This window comes from Ambystoma mexicanum, chromosome 14 (assembly GCF_040938575.1).
Source record: "Ambystoma mexicanum isolate Mex_15411 chromosome 14, UKY_AmexF1_1, whole genome shotgun sequence".
In the NCBI taxonomy this organism is placed as follows: domain Eukaryota; kingdom Metazoa; phylum Chordata; class Amphibia; order Caudata; family Ambystomatidae; genus Ambystoma; species Ambystoma mexicanum.
Window position 1 is genome coordinate 637,240,329 of NC_090940.1, and position 22,577 is coordinate 637,262,905.

General features: G+C 51.3%; 2 protein-coding genes across 2 annotated transcripts in view; one reads left to right on the top strand and one right to left on the bottom strand.

The window, feature by feature from the left end:
* The window catches only part of CKB (creatine kinase B), a 107,024-nt gene extending 89,599 nt beyond the window's left edge, over positions 1–17,425 (bottom strand). Inside the window, exon 1 of the mRNA XM_069638129.1 lies at positions 17,217–17,425. Within this exon, the coding sequence (XP_069494230.1) occupies positions 17,217–17,244 (28 nt within the window). The 5' untranslated portion in view covers positions 17,245–17,425. The remainder of the gene's footprint in view (positions 1–17,216) is intronic.
* The window catches only part of TRMT61A (tRNA methyltransferase 61A), a 384,858-nt gene continuing 363,750 nt past the window's right edge, over positions 1,470–22,577 (top strand). The window contains exon 1 of the mRNA XM_069638132.1: positions 1,470–1,606. The gene's annotated coding sequence lies outside the window, so the exon portion shown is untranslated. The remainder of the gene's footprint in view (positions 1,607–22,577) is intronic.

Consider the following 22,577-nt stretch of genomic DNA (forward strand, 5'->3'; position numbering starts at 1 on the left):
GACCCTTGATGATGACGCTGGCTCCATGGCTACGCCTAAGTGTCAGAGCACTTTATTTTCAAGCTTTCTTTGAACCCTTAATAAGTGCATAAGTGATAGAGCACTTTATTTTCAAGCTTTCTCTTGACCCTTGATAAGTGCATAAGTGTTAGAGCACTTTATTTTGAAGCTTTCTTTTGACCCTTGATAAGTGCATAAATGATAGAGCACTTTATTTTCATGCTTTCTTTGGACCATTGATGGTGATGTTGGCTCCATGGCTACGCCTAAGTGTTAGAGCACTTTATTGTCAAGCTTTCTCTTGACCCTTGATGATGACGCTGGCTCCATGGCTACGCCTAAGTGTTAGAGCACTTTATTTTCATGCTTTCTCTTGACCCTTGATGATGACGCTGGCTCCATGGCTTTGCTGATGAAATCTGAGACTCCTTACAGTCTTCTTGATCTCTTACTAGTCCGGTCGTGCATTAATCTAATAGCCCTGCCCGCGCTTACCTGCGCTTATTTCTAATCTTGTCTTACTTGGTTGAACTACACTTCCCCCTCCTGCCCCTCCCTGGTGCTTAACTGTTCTTGAATGTTCCGAGGCTCTGAAGGAACAGACCCCTTCCTTCTTGTCCCCCTTCCCTTTGCGCGCGCGCTTGGCACCTTACAAAACAACAGTAAATACATGCTGTTTGTCTTAAGGGCTAAGACTGGCAGCGTTGATAAGCAAGAGTGGGTGTAAACAGGCCCAGGGTCAAAGTGTCGCCAAAAAGTAGTGGAACTATGCTCCCCTTGGACTCACCCTCGCACCCTACCAACCCTATACTCACCATCCCCCAAATTCAAACCCCGTACCCGGGCCATTCCTTTCCTCCACTGTACTATCAAGACTGACAAAAACACAATGAAGGGCGATGCATTTAAATGAACAGCATTCGTGTGTCAATGTCCCCCACAGCATGCAGCGTTCTGCCAGGACTATAGCCACCCCACCTATTACCTGTGCAGGGTCTGGGTCTGCAACAATCCATGCTTAATTGCAGAATACACACACACAGGGCACTGGTGAGCTTGGCAATGTGCATTCTGCCCCAAGCAGTCTATACAACTAAACACAAGCAGCCCAAGGCCTGGGGGGCAGCGATGTGACACTGGAGCTGCTACCAGCGGGCCCAGGTGAAGGTCTCCTTCCCTGCTGCTTTGCAACGCTGCTGCTGCTGCCCACATTAACTAAGGGAACGATGGCAGCTTTCCCTGAAAAGTAATGGAACGCCGTTCCCCTAGGTTTCCCCTCACTTTGACCTCCGTAAACAGGGTGTGCATATTTGTAGATCGTATTGGAAAGCAGTGTATTCTGGACAGGACCCGCCCGCACAGCCCGCGTCCCTCCTGTCAGACCAGGAACTGAACAACCACACAAAGAACTGAAAAGAAATCCAAGTTGGTGTGACTTCCGTGTTCAGGCGCTGCGTGCAGCCCTCGCTGTGAAGGTGCCCTCTGCGCTCACCGAGTCCTCGCCTCCAGGGATTTCTTAGATCGCTTTGTTGTCTGGGCACGGGACCAACCCTGATTCCTGTTTGCATTACACCCCGCTCGGCAAAGGGAGTGTACAAAACCAAAGGTAATGTGTTACCACTAACTAAACACACAGATTGACGCCCATGTCACACCGCAGGGACACCGTGCAGTGCCCGCGCTTTGCAATTGAGTGTGTTGAGTTTGTGATGTGACTGAATCTTGATTGGGGTGTTAACCTTTATGTTTGGGTCTGGGAACTCCAGTGGACACGGTTTTTCTGGATCCGTATGCTGACATACAGGGGTTTCTGGCATTTATTGAAATACTATTTATTTATTTATTTATTTAGACATTTGTATAGCGCGCCAAGCCCAGAGGCATCCAGGCGCTTTTTTACTTGAGCAAGTTGGTTACAATGGTAGCTTGTAATGAAATGTGTTCCAGGCATTGCTTGCATAGGTTAAGGAAAACATTATAGATTAAATGTCAGTTTATTCTAGCTGTACCTTGAAGCTGTTTGTGTATGTTGCCTCCTGGCACACCTAATCACATGTTTGTAATCACTAGAGTGCCCATAGATTTGTCCGCCACATACCTGAAGTCCAGTTTCATTAAGCCTACAACCGCAAACTGAATCCATTGGATGCTTTTGGAGCAGGCCGGCTGCCATTTCAGCAGGGTGGTTTTACAGGATTGTGAAAATCATTTAGAAGGAAAGTATACAAGCAGCTACTACTGGAGAGGCTGCAAAAGTAGTCAGAAGAGATGGGAGGAGGCCAAGAGGTCTAGGGCGAGTAGTATGCATCCGTATAGCGCTTGGATCTGCTTCGGCACTCAGGGCGAGTATTACGCATCCGTATAGCGCTTGGATCTGCTTCGGCACTCAGAGCGAGTATTACGCATCCGTATAGCGCTTGGATCTGCTTCGGCACTCAGGGCGAGTAGTACGGTACGCACCCTTCTAGCGCTTAGATCTGCTTCGGCACTCAGGGCGAGTAGAACACATCCGTCTAGCGCTTAGATCTGCTTCGGCACTCAGGGGGAGTAGTATGCATCCATATAGCGCTTGGGTCTGCTTCGGCACTCACTGCGAGTAGTATGCATCCGTCTAGCGCTTGGATCTGCTTCGGCACTCAGGGCGAGTAGTATGCATCCGTATAGCGCTTGGATCTGCTTTGGCACTCAGGGCGAGTAGTACGCATCTGTCTAGTGCTTAGCTCTGCTTCGGCACTCAGGGCGAGTAGTATGCATCTGTATAGCGCTTGGATCTGCTTTGGCACTCACAGCGAGTAGTATGCATCCGAGTAGCGCTTGGATCTGCTTCGGCACTCAGGGCGAGTAGTACGCATCCGTCTAGCGCTTGGATCTGCTTCGGCACTCAGGGCGAGTAGTACGGATCCGTCTAGCGCTTGGATCTGCTTCGGGACTCAGGACGAGTAGTACAACTTAGCGGAAAGCACGGGCTCACTCAACACACCCTGCACTCACATATAACACAAACACTATTGTACAAAACCTCGGCCATAAGAATAAAGCTACTTTTAACGACAGAGATTCGAACTGTAGCTTCTAACATAACTTTCTACCTCCTTAAAAAGAACCCCTCCTTTAGTTCATAGCATTCCTCTGCTGCACCCATACACACTCCATTTAGACATGGGTGACTGGCAGGGCCTTGGACACGCATTATAGCACCTCTCAATTTCCCCAAATTCAGACTCTGGTCCCTCCGAGAGCATTCAACCAACAGCGATTTGGGACCATAATTTTGGTGAAAGGCGCTATAAAAATGAGAAAATGAATGAATGAATAAATGGCTCAATAAAAACAACGTGTGCTTATGGCCAAAGCGCCTTATATTACTATTTCTCATAATGGTAAAGTTTCCTATAAAGGCTGCATGCCGACAAGACAACCCCCCAAACCCCCGCACCCCCCCACGCCATATTCCACTACATTTCTTGTACAGCGCTCCATTGCTTCGGGCTAATTTTGCGCTACCGACATATATACAGAAATAGTTGCACTGCCTCCATCAAGTACTATCCCGGTGCCTGTGTCGGCTGCCCCCACAGAATCTTAATACAGACCCCAAGCTTTTGACCCTTCTAAGCCCTGCACCTCATCAACAGTGAGGCAGTGCCAGGTGGACCCCCAGGGTGCCGTGAGCAGAGGGCCACTTGGAGATGCCATATTGGCCTTCCAATTCTCCTTGGAGCTGTGCTGCGTGATGTCAAATTCCTGGAAAATAGGGAGGGTGGGGCGGTGGTTGTGGCAGCGATTTGAGCACTGAGGTCCCCAGATATCCTTGATGTGCACTCACTTTTGCTCGGACCATCACCCTTCCTTGCAGGAGATCTGGCGCGCTCAGAAACGAGCATTGACAAAGCCAATAGTTTGGGGGGTTTTGTAGCTGAGTGTGAAGTGCTACGCGGCCTGGGCGCGCGCGAAAGGCCAACGTTGGGCAAGGCATTCTCTTGTCTCCGAGAAGTAATGGTTCAAGCCAATGGAAGTCCTGCTTCCTTATGTATGAAGCTTGGGACGTGGCACGGGTTGAATCCCCAAATAGGAGGTATTTTATTTATTTATTTATTGGTCATTTGTTAGGCGCTTATACAATTAGCAAAACTGTTTCAAAGCGCCCACAGGGCAACAGGGTGGGGACAGCGGAAGGTAGACAATGAATTACACAGCAAGGATAAATAATTGCATTAATAGTACAAACAAGTGAGAATAAATATTGGCCCTTAATCTTTTGCGTTTTAACTGCGGAGTTTCCTCCACTGAGAAATGCAATGCTTCTTTGCCATCAGGTTAATTTCTCCTGTCCCTTTGTTGAAAAAAAAAACAACTATCGCTCTCTTCTCCCTCTGGCTTCACAACACTCGGCTACCCATTGCATCTCCCCGCACTCCTGTGGTGATGGGTTGACCCTGACTCCCCGGTATGTGGGCCCAGAGGGCCACTGGAGAGGGCCTCACTGAAGCCTGGTCTTCCTCTCAGAGAGCGTGTGCTCAATGTATTTCCTGTGATGACCGGGGCGCTGCATTCCGGCTGCCCCAGCTACAGTGAACTTCAATGACCAGCGGCCCATGGGCTGTGAACAGGAGGCGCGCCTGTCTCGCGCATGCGGCATAGGGTCACATACATGCACCGGGGCTCCCAGAGAGAGCACGTGATAGCTTGGCCACAAGTAAAACCCTGCGGAGTTTCACACTCGGGAACCCGGTTTCCCAGAATACACTACAAGGGAGTCCACTGGCCCATGGACCAGAATAGAGAGACAAGCGGTGGGGTGCTCGTCGAGCAGATGTTCCAGCACCCAAACTGGTAGAAGCCCTGCACCGAGCAGAAGAGACCATGAAACGCGGTGGAGGCACTGCCCCAGACCAATGGACTTCCCAAATGGTGCCATACGCTGCGGATACCTTAGGAACTTACCAGCTGTCTGCCACAGGGAATGAAATCAATGAGGCTATTTGGCAACCCAGAAGACCAGCCCCTAATAAGAGGACACTAGAGCAGTACCAACATAACCAATCCCAGGAATGGAAACAAAGAAACCTTGGAAGCAGACCAACCAGGAACCATTTTAGAAATTGCACCATAACCCCATGGATATCAAAGGGTCTGGGTGACTTCGGTCTGTTTCTTGGGCCCGGAGCAAGCAGGGCCCAAGCGGGCCTGATGAGGATGCCTGGGTGTAAGGGGAGGCTGCTGTAGAGAGGAAGGCTGGAGGGAATGCTGCCTGGAGCAAGGCAGAGCAAGCCTGGAGAGGCGGGGTGGGGGGGGGGGGGATGGAAGCCCCAGAGAAGGAAGGCCGATGAGAATGACACCGCAGCACCTATCAACTCTTATGGGGAAACGGAAAGCCAAAGCCTAGGGCTTTCCACCGGCAACCCCTGGATAATGCGAGATTCCAGGCCCTGGCAGAAGTGGCCAAGGCCTAGGAGAGAAGCCTGCTGTGCTGTGTGTGCTGCAACCCGAGGCCAACTGTGAGCCCTGTAACCCAGGGCCTAGGAGAGAGGCCTGCTGTGTGTGCTGCAACCCGAGGCCAACTGTGAGCCCTGTAACCCAAGGCCTAGGAGAGAAGCCTGCTGTGCTGTGTGTGCTGCAACCCGAGGCCAATTGTGAGCCCTGTAACCCAAGGCCTAGGAGAGAAGCCTGCTGTGCTGTGTGTGCTGCAACCCGAGGCCAACTGTGAGCCCTGTAACCCAAGGCCTAGGAGAGAGGCCTGCTGTGTGTGCTGCAACCCGAGGCCAACTGTGAGCCCTGTAACCCAAGGCCTAGGAGAGAGGCCTGCTGTGTGTGCTGCAACCCGAGGCCAACTGTGAGCCCTGTAACCCAAGGCCTAGGAGAGAGGCCTGCTGTGTGTGCTGCAACCCGAGGCCAACTGTGAGCCCTGTAACCCAAGGCCTAGGAGAGAGGCCTGCTGTGCTGTGTATGCTGCAACCCGAGGCCAACTGTGAGCCCTGTAACCCAAGGCCTAGGAGAGAAGCCTGCTGTGCTGTGTATGCTGCAACCCGAGGCCAACTGTGAGCCCTGTAACCCAAGGCCTAGGAGAGAGGCCTGCTGTGTGTGCTGCAACCCGAGGCCAACTGTGAGCCCTGTAACCCAAGGCCTAGGAGAGAGGCCTGCTGTGTGTGCTGCAACCCGAGGCCAACTGTGAGCCCTGTAACCCAAGGCCTAGGAGAGAGGCCTGCTGTGTGTGCTGCAACCCGAGGCCAACTGTGAGCCCTGTAACCCAAGGCCTAGGAGAGAGGCCTGCTGTGCTGTGTATGCTGCAACCCGAGGCCAACTGTGAGCCCTGTAACCCAAGGCCTAGGAGAGAAGCCTGCTGTGCTGTGTATGCTGCAACCCGAGGCCAACTGTGAGCCCTGTAACCCAAGGCCTAGGAGAAAGGCCTGCTGTGTGTGCTGCAACCCGAGGCCAACTGTAGCCCTGTAACCCAAGGCCTAGGAGAGAGGCCTGCTGTGTGTGCTGCAACCCGAGGCCAACTGTGAGCCCTGTAACCCAAGGCCTAGGAGAGAGGCCTGCTGTGTGTGCTGCAACCCGAGGCCAACTGTGAGCCCTGTAACCCAAGGCCTAGGAGAAAGGCCTGCTGTGTGTGCTGCAACCCGAGGCCAACTGTGAGCCCTGTAACCCAAGGCCTAGGAGAGAGGCCTGCTGTGTGTGCTGCAACCCGAGGCCAACTGTGAGCCCTGTAACCCAAGGCCTAGTGTATGCTGCAACCCGAGGCCAACTGTGAGCCCTGTAACCCAAGGCCTAGGAGAGAGGCCTGCTGTGTGTGCTGCAACCCAAGGCCAACTGTGAGCCCTGTAACCCAAGGCCTAGGAGAGAGGCCTGCTGTGTGTGCTGCAACCCGAGGCCAACTGTGAGCCCTGTAACCCAAGGCCTAGGAGAGAAGCCTGTTGTGCTGTGTATGCTGCAACCCGAGGCCAACTGTGAGCCCTGTAACCCAAGGCCTAGGAGAAAGGCCTGCTGTGTGTGCTGCACCCGAGGCCAACTGTGAGCCCTGTAACCCAAGGCCTAGGAGAGAGGCCTGCTGTGTGTGCTGCAACCCGAGGCCAACTGTGAGCCCTGTAACCCAAGGCCTAGGAGAGAGGCCTGCTGTGCTGTGTATGCTGCAACCCGAGGCCAACTGTGAGCCCTGTAACCCAAGGCCTAGGAGAGAGGCCTGCTGTGTGTGCTGCAACCCGAGGCCAACTGTGAGCCCTGTAACCCAAGGCCTAGGAGAGAGGCCTGCTGTGTGTGCTGCAACCCAAGGCCAACTGTGAGCCCTGTAACCCAAGGCCTAGGAGAGAGGCCTGCTGTGTGTGCTGCAACCCGAGGTCAACTGTGAGCCCTGTAACCCAAGGCCTAGGAGAGAGGCCTGCTGTGTACTCTGAAGCCAAGCTGCAGGAGGGATATGCCATGGATCCTAAAGCCAAGGTCCATGAGGGACCTGTCGTGAATCCTGACACCATGATCCAGGAGGGAATATGTTGTGGATCCTAAAACCAAAGCCCATCGATCCTGAAGCCAAGATGCAGGAGAGGCCTAATGTGAATCCTAATGCAAACATCCAGGAGGGATCTGTCGTGGATCCTGAAGCCAAGGTCCAGGAGGGACCTGTCGTGGATCCTGAAGCCAAGGTCCAGGAGGGACCTGTCGTGGATCCTGAAGCCAAGGTCCAGGAGGGACCTGTCGTGGATCCTGAAACCAAGGTCCAGGAGGGAACTGTCGTGGATCCTGAAACCAAGGTCCATGAGGGACCTGTCATGGATCCTGAAACCAAGGTCCATGAGGGATCTGTCGCAAGGTCCAGGAGGGACCTGTCTTGGATCCTGAAACCAAGGTCCAGGAGGGACCTGTCGTGGATCCTGAAGCCAAGGTCCAGGAGGGACCTGTCGTGGATCCTGAAACCAAGGTCCAGGAGGGACCTGTCGTGGATCCTGAAGCCAAGGTCCAGGAGGGACCTGTCGTGGATCCTGAAGCCAAGGTCCAGGAGGGACCTGTCGTGGGTCCTGAAGCCAAGGTCCAGGAGGGACCTGTCATGGATCCTGAAACCAATGTCCATGAGGGACCTGTCGTGGGTCCTGAAGCCAAGATGCAGGAGAGGCCTAATGTGAATCCTAATGCAAACATCCAGGAGGGATCTGTCGTGGATACTGAAGCCAAGGTCCAGGAGGGACCTGTCGTGGATCCTGAAACCAAGGTCCAGGAGGGAACTGTCGTGGATCCTGAAACCAAGGTCCATGAGGGACCTGTTATGGATCCTGAAACCAAGGTCCATGAGGGATCTGTCGCAAGGTCCAGGAGGGACCTGTCTTGGATCCTGAAACCAAGGTCCAGGAGGGACCTGTCGTGGATCCTGAAGCCAAGGTCCAGGAGGGACCTGTCATGGATCCTGAAACCAATGTCCATGAGGGACCTGTCGTGGGTCCTGAAGCCAAGATGCAGGAGAGGCCTAATGTGAATCCTAATGCAAACATCCAGGAGGGATCTGTCGTGGATCCTGAAGCCAAGGTCCAGGAGGGACCTGTCGTGGATCCTGAAGCCAAGGTCCATGAGGGACCTGTCATGGATCCTGAAACCAAGGTCCAGGAGGGACCTGTCGTGGATCCTGAAACCAAGGTCCATGAGGGATCTGTCATGGATCCTGAAACCAAGGTCCAGGAGGGACCTGTCGTGGATCCTGAAACCAAGGTCCAGGAGGGACCTGTCATGGATCCTGAAACCAAGGTCCAGGAGGGACTTGTCGGGACCTGTCATGGATCCTGAAACCAAGGTCCAGGAGGGACCTGTCGTGGATCCTGAAACCAAGGTCCATGAGTGATCTGTTGTGGATCCTGAAGCCAAGGTCCAGGAGAGACCTGTCGTGGATCCTGAAGCCAAGGTCCAGGAGGGACCTGTCATGGATCCTGAAACCAAGGTCCAGGAGGGACCTGTCATGGATCCTGAAACCAAGGTCCAGGAGGGACCTGTCGTGGATCCTGAAACCAAGGTCCATGAGGGATCTGTCGTGGATCCTGAAGCCAAGATCCAGGAGAGACCTGTCCTGAGTCTGAAACATAGCTGCTCGGTGACCTAGTGCCATGTGTGACACCTCAATCCAGTCCTGGTTTTTCCCATTGCACGCTGAGGCTCATAGGGCAATACTTACAATGAGAAAAAACAGGAGTAGATTGAGGTGTCACTCATGACTCGGTTGAAACTTTGCAACTATACAGAAACCCAAGGTCCAGGAAAGACCGGTCATGAATTGAAAAATCCATGGGCCGAGAGAGGCACGATTTCTGTTATCAACCCTTTGGAGTTTCCTTTATTGGAAGCTGGGTGCCCCCGGGAGGGGTCCGGACCTTTATGTTTGATCACGCAGGGATAGTTGGGAGCACTGAGTGGTCACCATTTAGTTTAGCCCATTGTGATACCGTTTAGTTGTAGGTTTTCGCCCCACATCTACAGGGCGTGTATCTCAGCGTGGCCATTTTGCCATTGTACCACTGCCTCGGGTTCCCCGCGCAGTGTAGTTGATGTCTCTGGGCAGGTGCCCGCAATCTTACGCCAACATGTGGAACTGTCCCAGTGTTTTGCAGAGTGGAAGTTCTCGACGCTGCACCGTGGTAGCAGGCCTTTCATGCTCCGTGCCGGGGTAGGGTCTCCAGTGTCGCATGGCTTTGGCTGCATCCAGGTGGGGTCCTATGGGCGGCCGGGCGGCCCCTGAACTACTATGTAGAATATTTCCGCTCCATCCACCCTTGGCGTCTGCTGGTGTTTGGCTTTGACTAGTTGACATGTATTAGCCCTGTGTCCAAGTGTCAAACAGACACACCGGGATCAGGAGAAACCATGTCTTGGTGATGCCCTGGAAATTCCGCCAGTCTGGGACATCCATCCTGCCATGGGACTTGAGGGGAGAGGGGCCACACGGCGAGTGCTCGACTCTGCTGTCTTTGGGGCCCTTCACATCAAGAAGAATCCACATACCTCCAACCGGCCTCCCGCTGGCACCCGGAATCGCCCATATTATGCCCATTGATCTTGCCCATGCCTCATAGAAAAACTTGCTTTGCAATTTACATTTTTTTTAGGGGTAGCAAGGTAGACCTTAGGGGGCGCATTTGCAACCCCTAGCGACCCCCAAATGATGTCCCTGTGGTGGAATGGAAGCCTACCACCCCATGACCCAAAATGACCCTTTGCAGCTTTTGAACCAGATTGGATTTTAAACCAGGATGGACCACTTCAACATTTTAAACTCTACTTGGAGAGAATTTGTATAGTGTGCACTAGACACATGGACTATTATCTTGGCGCTATACACAGACAGGGGCGTAATACGAAATGATGGGGGCAGCCTCCAAAATATTAGGAGAGGCCCCAGACATGCCCAGTAACCATGCGAGAATGGGGGCGTTCCTGAACAGTGCCCCTCCCCCCCCCCCAAGCTCCTGCATCACAGAGGCAGCAGTGGCGTGCGCCAAAGACGACCAACACACGTTCCAAACACCAAACGGGATGAGACTTGTTTAAATGACTCCGAAACGATGCATAACCCTGCTGGGCTACCTTCTCTCTATCCACAGAGCTCTTCAGCACGTGCATTAACTAACAGCACTATCTATCTTACCACCTTCATGCAAGGTGTGAACCAATAAACGGTAGGGTTTATACATGTATCCCCTAAACGGTGTCATCCTTCCCAGGGCAACGTTCCAGATTCAAAATGAGGAACAAGGCGCCATCTCGCTTTCAAAAGTCATAAAGAGATACCCACAAACTACGACAGGGTCCCCTCTACGCAGGGAGGCCCATTCTGTGGGCTGGGAGACAGAAGGACATTCATACCTCCCACACAAGCATGAAAACATGTTTACTAAAATGAAACCAACAGTGAAAACGGGGGTTCCCTTTCTCTGCTCTTGGCCCTTATGGCCCTCCAGGCCAGGAGCCCCTCGTTACTGAATTTTCGCCGGCTGAATCTTATGAAATGTTATGAAGGGCCATGTGTGGTCACGCCATGTGTGTTGCTAGGCAACCAGCGCAGGCACAGAAGGGGAGTACAGCCTGTGTTTTCTTGTTGGTCAGATCCTGCGCACGCATGCGCGTTCAGTTTGCTTCTGGGGTGAAACCGTCTGAAAGCCGAGGGATGGAGGACTTTGCTGTCCCGTAATGTGTGCAACGTGTCACAAAAACCGTAAAGGTTGCATTAGTGATAGTTTATTTATTTATTGTGCATTTGTACGGCGCTTATACGTCAAGTAAATTGTGTTTCAAAGCGTCCACAGGGCAACAGGCAGGGAACATGGGAAGGAAAGGCAAATATAACAATGAAAGACAGAGGTGGTCCTACTAGGCCTTGTGAGCATTCAGAACGGAACGTGCAAGTGCAGAGAGGGGGACGGGGTGCGGGGGGTACGTGCTAGGTGTAATGAAGAGGGAATTGCTAGGGAGTGGTCAGCCGCCAGTACATTAGTAACTGCAGGCCTGTGGTGGCATAGGCCAGGGGATGCCAAGGCAAGATGCTGGGAGGGGTGGAGGCTGTAGGCGATCGGTTGTGGCAGGCCAGGACCCGGGAGGCCAGGACACATAAGGGCCCTGGTCACCAATCTCAGCCACTGTGGGATTAGCAGAGGAGGGAGGAAGGGAAGGAGGAGGTGAAAAGGAAGGTCTTGAGGAGCTTTCAGAATTTGAGGAGATCCCGCTCAAGAGGAAGAGGAAGGGGGAGGCTGTTCCATAGGAGGGAGCCCGCATAGGAGAGGGATGGGCCACCGGCTCGCTGTTTAGCGAACGCTTGACACACAGAGAGTTGTTGCCGGAGGAGTGTAAAGATCAGGAGGGAGAGTATTTAGTGAGAGCAGGTTGTAGATAGTGGGGTCCCCCACCCCAGAAAGCCTTGTGAATGATGCAGAGGGATTTGAATTTGATCCTTGCAGCAACCGGGAGCCAGTGGAGAGGTTTTTTTACACCACGTGATGATTGCTTAATTAATTCATCCTTTATAACACGCTTCTCACCGGACACCAGTCTCTAAGCGCAGGAGTCGAGCCGTTGTCGCTCTGTGTTGTTTTGCTTCCAAGTGTTGCTCCTGAACTGTCCTCCCAGCAAAAGAAGTGACATCATAAGTCCTTTCATCTCAATATCCCACACTAGCGCAAAATACAAATAACCCCCCCCCCCCCAAAACGTTAGAGAAACAGCAAACAGGAATCCCTGTTGCGCGGCCTATATAACCTGTCACGCGACTGAAGGGATGGCACCAGTCCGCTTACCAGTGGCCGTTGCACAAAAGCACCTCCACCTCCGCTCCCCGTCAGCTCCAGAAAATGTTGCAATGGTAGCCCCAACGTTGTGGGGGAGTCCAAACTGGGGCGTCCGGCGGCCCTGTCACTACCACCCATGAGTAGGCGACCAGGTAAGGCGAAAGGGAACACCTTTTCTTCTGATTACTATCACTCCCGCTTATGTTTACATGTGCCTATGTGTTGTGAGTTTTGACATTGATTGTCCCGGGAGGATAGCTCAGGGGCAACGTGCTCACCTTAATAGCAAGACTACACCGAGCAACACAGGTTCGATCCCCGGGTCTGCGCTTAGAAACCTCTGGGTATTAAGCGCCTTATAAATAACCTATGATATCATTGTTTCCTGCTCGCCTTCACCCCATTTCCTTTTCACCCCACAGATGACAGATTGGCTGCCACCCCGGGCTAGGTCACGGACAAGTCTCAGCACTTTAAGGTCACTAAGGTGGTGACAGAAACCCACCTAAACATATGTTGTCACATTTCACACTGGGAGCATCGTGGGCTTTGGTACATTTGCAATTGTAGGGCGCACTATGCACAAGAACTGCCAGGCTATTATAAAAGTGCAAGTCCATGCAAAAAGGCAGAGCAAGCTCGTCCTTGGCACTTAAGGGATTAATACTCAGCTTTTCTAACCTTTGGTAAGATTCACCTGCATTGCATTTCTGCAAGTGCAAGAGGTTTCGACCAGAAACACTTACAAAAGCAAATTACAGGCAGAAGCCGCAGAATAGTGGGAAGTCACGTGATCAGTTCACCGGTGAGGGGGCGACGAGGAGATGATGGGACCATGAGGAGACATGGGACATGCACCAGGGACATTACAGCCTTGAGGCAGGCAGTCCCCACAACACCCTCCACCCCCTCCCCCAAATTAACACATATATCTTTACTCTTAAATGCACAGTTTTTCATGAATGATTTTTTTTTATTATTTATTTATTTACAATTATATATAAAAGGGTGTCCAGAGGGTCGCACGGCTCTTCCATAAGGGTGTACGGTGACTGATTTTAATAGAAAATATAAGCATAAATGACATCTAGGGGAGCCCAGAACCCACGTTTCTATTCAAGGGGGGCTGGGCATGACACGGTTTGAAGACCACTGCTGTGGCCTTGGTCTGCACAGGCACTTGAGGACTCGCACCCATGACCGCCTGGAGCTGAACATGCGACCTCACCTCTAAGCCGCATGTGCTTCCTCATTCTGCCTGGCTGCACGTGCATGCACCTTCTGGGAAGGGCAGAGCCCGGGACCCCGCAACTAGCTCAGTAGGTTTGCTCGCGGGAGAGGGGGCGTGGGGGGAACGGTTCTCTTGCTGATTTCTTATACAGTAGTCAGCGCCTCAATGCCCTTGGGCTGCTAGTGCGAGTTACAAATATAAATAAACATGTCCGGTCATTTTATGCTACGTTATGTTATGTCAGACCTACAAAACTAATAAAAGCAGTGGAACTCAGTTCTGGCGCGTTCCGGCTCCCTTCAACCTCTGCGGGTGACCTTTTAGATTGCCTCGGTCTGTCTTCAGTTGCCTCGGGGCCCCGTTGCACCATGTTGTAGCCACGCCATGGCAACCTATGGTCGGCCTCCTTGCATCATAGTGCGCTGCCATGTCCCCCGGACCCTGGGGGAGTTAAACATTACTTGCGGAATCAGGAAGCGGAATTACCGCTATCTGTATTCAACCGGATCCTCGCCTCAGTCCATCCAGATTTTCACTCAGAAAAGTACATTTAGACTGTTGACCGAAGGACACGCCCCTTAAGTGGTTTGGGTTTTTTAACAGGACCAGCATTTCAGGACCTTTTCTGCACTAGCGAGGCTAGGGTGAGTACAAGGATTCCGGCAGCATCCAGGGCGTTCTCCCTATACCCGGGTGGGCACTGGTTCCTCCTGCCTTGGGGGCATTCTGGGGGTTCTGATGGGGAAGTTAGGGCAGAAAGTGGCACTGCCAAGCACACTGTAGTATGACACGTTTCCCATGCGGAGCTAGCCAACCGGCAGAAGCAGAGAGCGCCAGCAGGAGAGGGTCCCAACACGGGCGCAGCACCCCTGTGTCGGCACCCGAATCCAGTCGCCCCACTTTGTGGGCATGCACAGGTCTTGGGACCTACGCTGAGATGGCAGGGGGCCCCTGTCTGACTCTGAGATGGCAGGGGCCCCTATGTGACTCTGAGATGGCAGGGGCCCCCATGTGACTCTCAGATGGCAGAGACCCCCAAGTGACTCTGAGATGGCAGGGGCCCCTATATGACTCTGAGATGGCAGGGGCCCCAGGATCTCTGGCACAGAAGGAACACTTCTTATGTCCAGAATATCAGGGGAAGAGCTTGCTGATATAAGGCAACCATGTATGTTAAATGTTAAAGGTATTTGTACCGCGCACCGTCACCAAAGGAATTGGTCTCCAGGCACTCTGGCGGATCTGTAAATGATAAGGTGGGATGGGTTAGTAAGGTGAAGAGGGAGTAGGATAGTGAGATGAGTGGTGTTCTGTTGGCAGCTTCAACTCGGTATACACCAGATACTGAGCTTTGGTGCAGGTATTGGATCAGTGTCAGTCCGCGTGTGCTGTTGCTCCGGCTTATGTGTTGTTGCAGTGTTGTGAAGTGCGTGCGGTTTGTGGTGCGAGAGATGGTTGTGTGAGTTTTTGAGTGAGATAAGTATGCAGAGTTTGAGGTTACATTGGTTAGTGGGTTACATGACCTTTAGCATGCTAATATTCACAGTTTTCTCTAAGTGTGGCCCTTGTTGGCCTTCACAATCCCATCTAGATGCGGCGCAGGCCAAATTTTAGAATTCCATCCAGGCGTGGCATGCCAACACTCACAGCATTATCTAGATGCGGCGCAGGCCAGTGTTCCCAACTCCAAGTGTGGCACATGCCAACATTCAGGTCTCATCCAGGCGCGGGCGTGCCGTCCCTCAATCATTCCCATCTAGATGCGACGCAGGCCAACGTCCACAATTCTAAGTGTGGCCTGTGCTAGTCTTCAGGTTTCGCATAGGTGCAGGCATGCTAACATTCAAAGTCCTATCGAGATGCGACGCAGGCCAACATTCGCAAATCTATCTAAGTGTGGCCATGCTAATATTCACAATTCTATCTAGATGCGTCTGCCGGTCTGGATATGGTCCGTCCGGTACGTATGAGTGGGTGAGTCACTTGAGGGCTTTCGTCTGGGTCTAAGTATGTGATCAGTCTCTGGAGCCTTCCTTTCGTGGCTATTTTCCATGATATCTTATGCTCTGTCGAGTGGTTGGTTCTTTGGTTTGAGTGTTTGTCCCATTTGAGAGAGGCTGAGGTTGGAGTTATTGTCATCGTTGTTTTAATGTCTGGGCATTCTAGTGCGTCTCCGTCGTGGTTACGCTGTGAAGAGCCATGATTTGAGGAGTTTCCTGAATGCTAGGTAGAATATATAGCTTGCATAGGCGCCAAAACCCCCTTGATTCACATCCCTCCTCAAAAAACATGCACATTCTAAGTGGGGGGGGGGGGAGGTGGAGGAAATTGATGCATTCTAATCCGATGGCCAGGTGGTGGAGTTTCTGCAGGAGCGCCGGGAAGGTAACTTTGAAAAGGCTGCTGAGCAGGGCAGGAGCACTGCAGAAGCACTGCAGAAGCAGCTGCGTGGTCAGCAGATCTGGGGGTGTGGGGGGAGGGGGGATGCAGCAGCCGCTGTTATTAATGTGCACAGTCCACAGCACCGCTACGTCTCTTCAAATACCGCTTCACCCTCCCTCCCCCCTGCACCCAAAGCGAGAAACACAATTTTGAGATTTTTTTTTAAGATTCTCCATAACTTGAAATAATATTTTACAGGGAAACACAGGCAACATGAATGCTTAATGATAATGATGTGTTATTTATATAGCGCCTTAATCCACTTTACAGAGCACCTATTTACATACAATATCACCCAACCGAAATTGGTACTCATTTATCGACCTCGGAAGGATGAAAGGCTGAGTTGGCCTTGCCGGGATTCGAACCTGCGACCTGCAGATCACGCTCAGATCGCAGCAGCAAGCGCTCAACCCACTGAGCTATCTTACCGGCCTGAACTTTCCCAATGACACCTCCACTGTTCTAATATGCAGCCAATGCCCACTCTTTTCAACGTGTGTGCATACTTGCCCTTCGTTAGTGATACAAGCCAGGAGCAATATGAGAGACCACCTAGAAACCTATACATTGCAAGAACACACCCCCAGCCATCTCTTGTATACCCACCTGCAACCTGCCAGGTATGATGGAGGGCCACTGGGGGGCACTGCATGACCCCGGGGGACCAAGGCCCATTATACAGTGATGTAGAGCATACAGCTATCCCTCGGGAGGGTTGAGTCTGGAACAGAGCTGCCAAGCGTGACACCTCGTCCCAGTCCTAACGTTTCACTTTGGATTCTGGGACTTGTAGTCCCCACCACACCAGTATAGGAATGAGCAAAACGTGAGGGCCACCTCAAGGAGTCACAGCAAGCGCAAGGCTACTTGGCAGCAAGGCGGGCATGTTTCTTAGTTGGCAATTAATCAGAAATGAAAGAGTGCATTTTTTTCTGTTTCATACAGTGCACTGCAGCCCACATGGCAAGAAAGGGCTATTTAGAATCAATGTGAACCGAACTGGTTGCCTTGCAAGGGAGATACACTTTTCAGAAAAGGGGAATAAACTCGGGGAGGACGCCACATCGCCCGGGAGGATAGCTCAGCAGCAACGTGCTCACCTTGGAAGCAAGACAACACAAAGCAACACAGGTTCGATCCCGGGGTCCGCGCTTAGAAACCTCTGGGTATTAAGCGCGTTATAAATAACCTATCATCGAGTGTGGAAGTTCAGCTCCTGGCAGGAAGCTATTTGGAGTCGTTGGGTGCCCGAGGGAGGGCAGCAAGGCAAGCAGAGCCAGGCATAGACTTACCAGTCCCGACAGAGTTTCGGTTCCCCATGGCAGAGCTGGACACGGGGCAGCAGCAGCAAAGAAAGGACCGGCAGAAGGCAGTCCCGAGTGGCCAGGTCCCAGTGCAGCCTGGCAGGTGGCAAGACTCCAACTGCAGAACAAAAAGGGCCGCAGAGACGGGCAGAGGAAGGCTGAATTGTAGCAACCAGGCCTTTATCGGAGAAAATAACACAGTAGAGCAAAAGGAACAAAGGGTACACAAGCATCGGTGCTAATAACTTAGCAACGCAGCTGCGGCAAGCCCAGACCTGCTCCAATGCCGATGGCAAGAACCCAGGAAGAACTCAGGCCTGACTGCTCCCTGGGGGGCAGCGTCTCTGGCCCCTGACCCCAGGGGCAGCCTGGAGCACGTCCCAGGAAGGGCAGCAGCCGGTGTGTGCCCTGCATACTGATGCACAGATATGTGCATTCTTTCTGACGCCACTCTGTGTATGTTCTCCTATTGGGTTTTATATAGCACATTGCTGCCGTTTTCATGGTTTCATGGCACTTCAGGCCCTGCAGGAAAATGGGTTGGGCTCGGTAAGCAGGAGCAGTGCAATGCTGATTTTGCTGTGTGGTAATGGACACAGACTTTGTGAGGGGGTGGGTTGGCTTCTAGCTGTTTTTAGTGCAGTCAGTGGGGGAGGTGACCTATGTGCGCTCTGTGTTGGGTACCCATGATGTGTATCTGGTCGATGCCTGCTGTGGCACGTGTTGGGATTATGGTGGGACGTGACCTATGTGCGCTCTGTGTTGGGTACCCATGATGTGTATCTGGTCGATGCCTGCTGCGGCACGTGTTGGGATTATGGTGGAACGTGACCTATGTGCGCTCTGTGTTGGGTACCCATGATGTGTATCTGGTCGATGCCTGCTGCGGCACGTGTTGGGATTATGGTGGGACGTGACCTATGTGCGCTCTGTGTTGGGTACCCATGATGTGTATCTGGTCGATGCCTGCTGCGGCACGTGTTGGGATTATGGTGGAACGTGACCTATGTGCGCTCTGTGTTGGGTACCCATGATGTGTATCTGGTCGATGCCTGCTGCGGCACGTGTTGGGATTATGGTGGGACGTGACCTATGTGTGCTCTGTGTTGGGTACCCATGATGTGTATCTGGTCGATGCCTGCTGCGGCACGTGTTGGGATTATGGTGGAACGTGACCTATGTGCGCTCTGTGTTGGGTACCCATGATGTGTATCTGGTCGATGCCTGCTGTGGCACGTGTTGGGATTATGGTGGAACGTGACCTATGTGCGCTCTGTGTTGGGTACCCATGATGTGTATCTGGTCGATGCCTGCTGCGGCACGTGTTGGGATTATGGTGGAACGTGACCTATGTGCGCTCTGTGTTGGGTACCCATGATGTGTATCTGGTCGATGCCTGCTGCGGCACGTGTTGGGATTATGGTGGGACGTGACCTATGTGTGCTCTGTGTTGGGTACCCATGATGTGTATCTGGTCGATGCCTGCTGCGGCACGTGTTGGGATTATGGTGGAACGTGACCTATGTGCGCTCTGTGTTGGGTACCCATGATGTGTATCTGGTCGATGCCTGCTGCGGCACGTGTTGGGATTATGGTGGGACGTGACCTATGTGCGCTCTGTGTTGGGTACCCATGATGTGTATCTGGTCGATGCCTGCTGCGGCACGTGTTGGGATTATGGTGGAACGTGACCTATGTGCGCTCTGTGTTGGGTACCCATGATGTGTATCTGGTCGATGCCTGCTGCGGCACGTGTTGGGATTATGGTGGAACGTGACCTATGTGCGCTCTGTGTTGGGTACCCATGATGTGTATCTGGTCGATGCCTGCTGCGGCACGTGTTGGGATTATGGTGGAACGTGACCTATGTGCGCTCTGTGTTGGGTACCCATGCTGTGTATCTGGTCGATGCCTGCTGCGGCACGTGTTGGGATTATGGTGGAACGTGACCTATGTGCGCTCTGTGTTGGGTACCCATGATGTGTATCTGGTCGATGCCTGCTGCGGCACGTGTTGGGATTATGGTGGGACGTGACCTATGTGCGCTCTGTGTTGGGTACCCATGATGTGTATCTGGTCGATGCCTGCTGCGGCACGTGTTGGGATTATGGTGGGACGTGACCTATGTGCGCTCTGTGTTGGGTACCCATGATGTGTATCTGGTCGATGCCTGCTGCGGCACGTGTTGGGATTATGGTGGAACGTGACCTATGTGCGCTCTGTGTTGGGTACCCATGATGTGTATCTGGTCGATGCCTGCTGCGGCACGTGTTGGGATTATGGTGGGACGTGACCTATGTGCGCTCTGTGTTGGGTACCCATGATGTGTATCTGGTCGATGCCTGCTGCGGCACGTGTTGGGATTATGGTGGGACGTGACCTATGTGCGCTCTGTGTTGGGTACCCATGATGTGTATCTGGTCGATGCCTGCTGCGGCACGTGTTGGGATTATGGTGGAACGTGACCTATGTGCGCTCTGTGTTGGGTACCCATGATGTGTATCTGGTCGATGCCTGCTGCGGCACGTGTTGGGATTATGGTGGGACGTGACCTATGTGCGCTCTGTGTTGGGTACCCATGATGTGTATCTGGTCGATGCCTGCTGTGGCACGTGTTGGGATTATGGTGGAACGTGACCTATGTGCGCTCTGTGTTGGGTACCCATGATGTGTATCTGGTCGATGCCTGCTGCGGCACGTGTTGGGATTATGGTGGAACGTGACCTATGTGCGCTCTGTGTTGGGTACCCATGATGTGTATCTGGTCGATGCCTGCTGCGGCACGTGTTGGGATTATGGTGGGACGTGACCTATGTGCGCTCTGTGTTGGGTACCCATGATGTGTATCTGGTCGATGCCTGCTGCGGCACGTGTTGGGATTATGGTGGGACGTGACCTATGTGCGCTCTGTGTAGGGTACCCATGATGTGTATCTGGTCGATGCCTGCTGTGGTACGTGTTGGAAACTGTGCAGTAGCACCTGGCGCGTTCCACGTGCCGGATGGGATTACCACAATAAATGATTTTAGGCCCAAATAACCAGACAGACTCAAAGAATATGGCACAGTACTACTTTATTATCAGTTCAATAAAGTAGGTAAACCCAGCGAACAAACAGATTGCAGCTCACACACGCTCAGCGCAAAAGGCTTTACACCTCGATGCATGTCAGCTATGACATCATCCTACGTGGCAAACAGTAAAAACCTACCGGGTGGAGGGATTGGTTAAGGGAACATATATACCTCTAGTTTATATAAGTGTTAGTATCATCATTGGCTACCCGTTATCTGGTAGGCACGCCTTGAACAACCTCTAAATATGTAAAATACTGATAATAGCATAACAGCCGCCGCCGCGGGTCGGCTTCTGCAACTATTTCATAGTTATTTGCAAAATGAGGAAACTCTGGGCCAAATTAGATTAGATGGAAGTTAGAACAGTCAAACCTATGTCCAGACAGACTATTAAATCAAGAAAAAATTGGATGTGAGACTCCAGGTTGTCTCTGTTGCAGTGGGGACGGGTATATAAATACACAAATTACAGGGTGTAGGTAGTAGTTAGTTACTACCCTTTTATGATAACATTTTTACATTTTATTAAATAATCACATGGTTATGACATTAATTCATAATACATACATCTTCTTAAAACAAAAAAAAAGAAAATACATTATTATCGTTGTTATGGCTGGAGACAGTTCCAACCTTTCAATATAAAATTTACCATAAAACAATGTAGTGAAAAATACAGGCATTGGCCCTCATTACAACTCCGGCGTTAACCAATGGCGCTAATAGCGCCATGGTTAACGCCGGTAATTTACCGATTCCGCCAATGGTAAATGGGGAATTACCACCCCATTGCAAGGTTGGCGGGGCGGTAATTCCCCATTTACCCTTGGCCCTTCCCCATTCCCATTTTTGCCCGATAGGGCTCAATGGGACTGGGGAAGGCGATAATTACGGTACCGCAAATTGCGGTACTGTAATAACCTCGAAAGTCCCTTTGCGGGTCCCTACTTTAACGGCTGGTCCAGACCAGCCGTTAAGGTCGGGAGCCGCAAAGGGACCTCGTAATCAGGCGGTAAGGGTTTAACGGCGCCAACGCCAGGGTCGTAATGACCGCCATTATGTCCACACATTCATTTCAATCCGTTTTCGATACATGATGAATGGTGATACAAGATGTCTCCAATGCTTTCAATTTCCATGCATTTTTCTATTATTAAACATCTTCCTTTAGCTTTAGACAGCGCAGGTAATTTATGATTGCATAGTTCACAGACTTTCTATTTGCGTGAACTAGTGCTTCCCACAGTTGTTGAGGAGTTAAGTCCATGTGCTCTTCAAAATAACACTTAAAATAAAACATTCGCTGTGACTTTAATTCATGACAGGATGTCATCAAATGCCTCAAAGTTTCAATTTCCTGATTGCAATATCGACACCTGGTTTCTATCTGAGGCAATATTTTTCATTTGCTCAATATTTCTTTGGTTGGCCACAGGTTTAATCTAAAGTGCATAAAATCTGCACGGAGCTGAGGACTCAGACATTTTATCAGATATGGAGCTGCTATGCCATGTTTTTTCAGACTAAAGGGATTTTGACTAAAGTTGTTATACTGCAATACATTGCTCCCTTGTTTTGATCCACTCGTATTCCCATAGTTTCTTTTTTGATTTGTCTGCATTAGTTGTCAGAAGGGTTATGGAAATGTCTGCATCGTGCAAGATTTTTAGCACCTTATATCATCGCCATAGGTTAGGAAAATAGTCATTAGATGTTTGCAAGTAATTAGACATTATTAGCAATAGCCCATTCTTAACATCTACAATAATACATTTACGGTATAGTGCACATAGTTTCCATTTGTATGTTGCGCTAAGTGAAATCAATCCTAACTCATGTCTGATTATAGCAATGGATTCTGACATGGGTAGATGTAACACTTATTTCCAATACAGGCCTTCGATCTTGGTCCAATACAAATAAGGCTTCCATTTTTTGGTTTCGGGTCCATAGAGCAGAATAGGAGCCACCTTCGGTTTGTAATATATTAATGTATTGATCATAAATTTACAGTATTTGGCTTCAATAATTCTAGTTTGAGAAATAGCTGTTGATAATTTGTTTTTTATACTTTGGTCATCTGGTTTATCATTTGGATGGTTGTTGACAATTACTCCCAAGTATGTGTAATGAGAGAACACTTGTATGTTATCACTCTGGAGTTGCCAGGAATTGTGGATTGATCGTTGTTTTAAGTTCCCAAATTGAATTATTTGAGTTTTGGTTGTATTGATTGTGATACAGTTGGTCTGGGCACAACTGTCCAAAGCTT